Source organism: Bactrocera tryoni, unplaced genomic scaffold, assembly GCF_016617805.1.
Source record: "Bactrocera tryoni isolate S06 unplaced genomic scaffold, CSIRO_BtryS06_freeze2 scaffold_25, whole genome shotgun sequence".
In the NCBI taxonomy this organism is placed as follows: Eukaryota; Metazoa; Arthropoda; class Insecta; order Diptera; family Tephritidae; genus Bactrocera; species Bactrocera tryoni.
In genome coordinates, this window is record NW_024395977.1 from 28,368,786 (window position 1) to 28,375,408 (window position 6,623).

The 6,623-nt window shown below is 36.4% G+C and overlaps 1 protein-coding gene across 1 annotated transcript; it reads left to right on the forward strand.

Moving 5' to 3' along the window:
- Window positions 1-3,874: 3,874 nt before the first annotated feature.
- On the forward strand, window positions 3,875-5,665 carry LOC120780507. The gene has a single exon (XM_040112780.1). It carries the CDS (start codon window positions 4,070-4,072, stop codon window positions 5,435-5,437), a length of 1,368 nt encoding a protein of 455 aa, XP_039968714.1. The 5' UTR covers window positions 3,875-4,069; the 3' UTR covers window positions 5,438-5,665.
- The last annotated feature ends 958 nt before the right edge of the window (window positions 5,666-6,623 follow it).

Genomic DNA, 6,623 nt, shown 5'->3' on the forward strand with positions numbered 1-6,623 from the left:
CTTTATCTAAATTTAAATTTAGACAGAAATGTCCTGTGTTTGGCATATATCCGTACAATCTCTCTGAGTCCCAGTTACCTACTTACCAGGATGTTCTTTTGTGTTATCAGTTTGAAAGATTTCGTATAGGGCGACTCCGAGGCGACAACTATGAACCTAGGAGTAAAGGTTGAAAATACTTCCAAAAAGTCATCTATTCCGATAGTTTCATACACCAGAGTTGTACATATGCTTACCACATACCATAAGAAATTTCTGACTCTTAAACAAATGTTTCTAAGGAACCCAATAAGTAGATAGTTTCATATATTTTGGAACCAGTGTAAACATCACCAGCAATGTCAGCATGGAAATCCAACACAGGATAACTCTTGCCAACAGTTGCTTCTTCGGACTGAGTAGGCAATTGAGAAGTAAAGTCCTCTCTCGACGAACAAAAACCAAACTCTATAGGTCACTCATAATTCCCGTCCTGCTATATGGTACAGAGGCTTGGACGATGACAACAACTGATGAGTTGACGTTGCGAGTTTTCGAGAGAAAAGTTCTGCCACGGCGAATATCGCATTCAATGGAACGATGAGCTGTATTAGATATTTGACGGCATTGACATAGTTCAGCAAATTAAAAGACACTCCAGCTCTGAAAGTGTTCGACGCTGTACCCGCCGGGGGAAGCAGAGGAAGAGAAAGGCCTCCACTCCGCTGGAAGGACCAGGTGGAGAAGAACCTGGCTACGCTTGAAATATTCAATTGGCGCCACGTAGCGAAAAGAAGAAACGACTAGAGCCCTGTTGTTAACTCAGCTATAATCGCGTTAGCGGTGTCTACGCCAATTAAGAAGAAGAAGAGCTTAAGTGTTTGAATGGAGATATAATGTTCTTGACCATTTAGACAAAGGAAGTTTCCAACAAATGCTCCAAGTCTCAAGAGATTAATTTACGTTGCTATTGTCTTTGATCAAAGATTTAACAACTCTTAATCAATTAGGCAATTTGCGGTACATCTTCAGCTAGCTATAATCTTATATCATTTCGGTTGGGCGGGTGAAAATGCGATGATTCGGAAAGTAGCTATACCATTTGGAGTAGGAGATGGTGAAACGCTTTACAAAGTAACTCTTTTGGAGTTAAAATCTAGATATATAACTTGGCCTGATACAAACGAAAGACTAGATATCGTTAAAACAATATACAATGAGTTGCCGCATTGCATAAGGTATATTGATGGTACCGAATTGAAACTTGCAGAAGCACCAATTGTTTACTATTCAGCTTATTTTTCAAAAAGCTGAATCTGTTCTATAAAGACACAGGTTTTATGTGATTAACAGTTAAGGAGTCGGCATGTAGTAGCGGGGCACTTTGGTAGTGTACATGGCGCTCGCATGTTTCGTACTAGTGCTCTCTGCACTCAGGAAAATTAAATTTTGATCTCAATGACTAGCAGGAGATTCCGCTTCTCCATTGCTGACCACTCTTTTCGCGCCCTTTTGTGCAAATTCACAACAGATGGACTATTCAAAGCATAAAGATTTCGACTTGCGACATAGCATATATGGCCTGAGGATTACACATTGCTTTGGGATTCTAAAAGGACGCTTTACGTAGACATATGAATTAGCAATATATGTACGTTATACTTTTTTTAAATTGACTACAAACCTTTTTGAAGGTAGTATTAGGTATACCAATTCTATCTTTAATATTGCTATTTATATTAGACTTACGAAACCTAAGCAAATGTAATGTAATTTAGTATATTTAGTTACTTTTTATTTTTTATAAATATATATTTTTTTTATTTTGTACTTAGCCACTCTTTCTTTCATTTATAATTCTAACAATTTTGTATTTTTCATCTGTTTCTATTTTTTTAATTCTATTTCTAAAAGTTTTAATTCTATAAATATTTTTTTTACTTGAAATTTCTTGTTTTCTTCGAACTTAAACTCGTCAAATTCAAGCTTCTTCGCTTCCATGGCAATTTTTTTTTTGCTTGGATAGCCGCCCATTGTCCAATGGAAGATGTCCGTTGTCAAGTTGACCGTTGGAATGTTGATATTGGGGGTGCAGCAGGTACATTTTCCTCAGAATTCTACTGAGCTTCCACTTGAAGTCCTGCACTAGTGGACGTAAGCCAGTCATTGCTGTACAGTACTGCGCCTTCAAATGACGGACCCTCACTGCAACAGACCCCAAGAGACATCCAACTGCGATTTTTGTAAAAATCGCTTATAACAAAATTGCGCAGTTGGAGCCTAAAAAAAAAGGACACGGAATTACGTCAGAAATTAAGTAAAAAAAACATATCAACTTACCTCAATTTCCGCCTCTTCCATCAAAAACTCTATAATGAAGAACACCTCAATCTCCCTCCACTTCTCGCTTAGCTAGTGCCTTTATCTATGATGATTAGAGATTCAGTATAATCAAACTCTCAACCAAGAGCTCTTTTTAGTTTTGTGCCCTGCTAATTATGAAGTCAAAAATTTAGATAATATTTTGTGACTAAAGACTAGAGACAGACTTTGTTGTGAATAGAAACTAGTCACAAATTGAGACTTTACCTCAAAATGTCTCAAATAGTGACTAGAGAATGCTTACAGAAATCCGCTATAAGATTGTTAAAAAAGTGTATTGCTAGCAAAATTGCCAATGAAGGCTGTACATTGGTAAAGGTGTGGCGCAAACTTGTGTCTAATTTCTATCAAGTGACAAATTTGGGGCAATATTTTGAGACGAAATACCGGAGAATGTACTTCAAAATTTCTCAATTAGTGACAAAGGGCTGGTTACTGCATTGCGCTATAAATGTCACTTGATGCAATATGTTGGGCTACAATTATTATATTATTATTATATCGAAGATGTGTATCTTGTTTTTGTTAAAAATTGTAGTATTGTGCCGAAAATACATGTGCATATATCAGAATGCTTGGGAAAAATTTGACCTAATTTGACAGTTGTTGTTCTGAACTGCATTGCATGTGAATTTTGATATTGTATTTTCTGTGCATAATCAATGCTAACAACATAAAAAGAATTTTTTTCCTAGCTAAGTCTGGCACCAATAAAACTGTTCTTCAAAAATGTATAAAAGTGAATACAAATCGTCACATAAAACTGGTTTTTGATTGATAAATCAAGCAAAAATTATAAAAATTGTTGTTTATTTGGTCAAAAACGACACCTCCGAAACATTGAACATTTCAACTTCCATTTTTATTTAATTTTAACGAAATTTTAAAAGGTTTCGTTTTAGTAATCATCTGTTTGTAAAAAATTACTGATGTTGCTGACAAATGTACTTAGCTTTATTTTTCAAATATTTATTTTAATCGTAAGGCAACTCTGTCTAAGTACACTAAAAGATGTAATTACTTCTTCCGGCTTTACTTTCTTACAAGTAGCCGAGGAGAAACAACGGCATGGATAATATGATACGAGACTCTCACATTGGCTCTCATTTTTCCCTCAATCGCATTCCCTGATTATTTGACAGCCAAGGAGATCAGGGAATTTTTGACAGTTGATTTCAGAAAAGGCGGGATGCCAGAAGTAAAGCGCTATAATTACTTGACGATATTAGTGTGAAATGAAATTTCATTGAACTGTGCGAACATATTCTGGCAAAATAAATATTTATGTAAATTTATTAATGATTTTGCATTTTAGCTTTTATATATGTATGCATTTTCAAAGTGTTTTATTTATTTTTTTGTATAATTTATTACATACTCAATATAATGTTTTTCAGCAGTGGCATCATTGACAAATGTTATAAAAAATGCGAGTTTTGACAGCTCTCTCTCGAATCAAAGAGTCTCGTATCATATTATCCATGACAACGGATAAGTAATAGAAATTATCAATTTGTCTATACCGTACATTTAATCCAATTTTTTACAGATATTAAAACTCTCGCGCTCTCTCGCAATCTCACTCACGCACGCACGCGTTTGTGTTTCTCTGAATAAAGTGTTTTAATATATTCGTGTTTCTTTTCTATCAGTTGCCGCCGCAACATTATTTTAATATTTATCCACGTGTGCCATCGCGAATTATTGCATGCCACGCTACAATTTAAGAAGTCAAAAAACACATAACGCGAATCCATCGAAAATGCCGATTTCAAATGAAGATTCTTTTAGCGATAACGATGGAGACCGCCCAATGGTCATGCCAGACAACGCAGTTGCAGATTTACAAAAACAAATACGTCAGTTGCAACTATCTTTGGAAGCCTCCGAAAAGGAGAGGTTATCTCTGAAACAAACAATCGCCTCGACAACTGCCGCTGTCGATACCAAGATTGCTGAGTCACTTGCCGACTCTTTTCAAGTCAGTGCTGCCGCACCTGTTAAGCCAATGTATGCCTATACAAATACAGCCGATAATTTTGCCTACTCATTGCCACACATGAGCTTTGCTAACGCCGCCGTTCTTGCCCCACCGAATTCTAACGTCAACGCTGCCGACGTATTTTTCACCCGTTCTAATGCTTATACAAATTCCAACTACAACCCTACATCAGCCCACCAGCATATGCCCAGCTATATGCATCCTATTACGCCTTATTTGAATGTCACCGCAGGTAACTTTTCGCCGATTGTAAATTTTGCTGATATTAAATCTACAGCCGCCACATCTTTAAACAATACACATTCGTCACCTATGCAGAATAATAACACATTAATGTCGCCAAATAACCAACATTTTATACGCAAACTTCAAGATTTACCACAGTTTTCAGGCTCACCCGAAGAGTGGCCAATGTTTATCGTCGCCTTTAAAGAGACAACCAACATGTTTGCATACAGTAATGTAGAGAACTTACTGCGCTTACAGAAAGCTCTTAAAGGAGATGCCCGGTCAAAAGTTGAATCGCTATTAATTCACCCTTCAAGTGTGAATGCGGTGATATCTTCGTTACAGTTTCATTATGGACGACCTGAGCTACTAATACGCAGCCAGCTCGCAAAAGTCAGATCGTTTCCATCAATCACAAGTGGAAAATTGCATGAAATCGCTAATTATAGTTCAATGGTAACAAATTTAGTCGCATTTTTGGAGAACGCCAGTGCTGCACCTCATCTTTCAAACCCAACACTTCTTGATGAATTGGTAAGTAAACTACCTATTTATAAACGGGAAGAATGGGCACGTCATACGTTTGCAATAAACAAACCATACCCAACAATATGTGAATTTAGTTCATGGTTACAACAGATGTCAACATACGTTGTAATGGCAACAGAACTGAACACACCACACGTCAGTTTCGAACAACCAGCACGAAAATGTAATAGATCACCAAAAACAGTGCTATCCATATCTGAAGAAAAATTAAAATGTATATTTTGTAAAGGTAATCATCGATTGTACCAATGCATGAAATTTAAAGAAGTTCATAACGACAAGCGATGGGAATTGTAAAAACAAATCGCTTGTGTTTTTGTTGTCTTTCTCCAGGTCATAATGTTTATAATTGTACACGACGTCGTACATGTGGTATAGCATCATGCCAGAAATATCATAATAAATTACTTCATAATCAAGTCGTTCAAAATGCGAACATTGGCAACTCCGTATCTGCTGAATCTGCTGTTGCTACTGTCAGCACTTGTCAGCCATCCGTAAATGAAGAGCTACCATTGATTAAAAAGGTAGGTGTAGAAAACACAAACAGAAATACAACCTTATTGAAATTTTTACCAATTAAATTATATGGCCCGAAAGGTAGCATTAAAGTAATAACCTTCATTGACGATGGGGCTAGGGTTACTTTAATAGAAGAAGAAACTGCAAACGAAATTGGCCTTAGGGGCAGAAAGGAATTGCTTCGTCTCAAATGGTTTGATGACCAAACAACCAGCGGAGTCTCAAAGCTTGTGAACTTAGAAATATCGGGTTCACTAAATAAAAATAAAAGGTTTTATATCAACGGCGTCCGAACTACAAAAAGGTTAATTTTACCTTCTCAAACGTTACCAGCGGAACTAATTAAAGAACAAAATAAGGAGTTACGGAATTTACCAATCGAAAGTTATTTTGATGCAATGCCAAAAATTTTAATTGGAATGCCTCATATAAACTTAGTTCGACCATTGAATGTAATTAACTTCAATGAAGGTTTTACCGTTCATGAGACTAAACTAGGCTGGATTTTGTTTGGTTCAGATGAAAACAATTCCGACTCGTCAACAATTTGCCACGTGCATATTGACAATGGTTTCAATGACTTACAAAAACAAATCGCTGATTATTTCGAATTAGAAGGCTTTCAAACAATATTTCCTGCTATAAAGTCTATCGCAGACATTAGAGCCGAGGAAATCTTGCAAAGTACAACGAAGTTTGTGGGTGATAGGTACGAGACGGGTCTTTTATGGAAAAACGACAACATATCTCTGCCAGTGAGTTATAACGCAGCACTAAAACGACTTCAAATTGTAGAACTCAAAATGACAAAGGATATTAATTACAAAAAATGGTATATAGAAAAGGTAAACGACTACGTAGAGAAGGGTTATGCCAAAAAACTTACTTCGGATGAAGTTGATATACAGAGCGAGCGAATATGGTATTTACCCCATTTCGCGGTTTATAATGTAAACAAAGG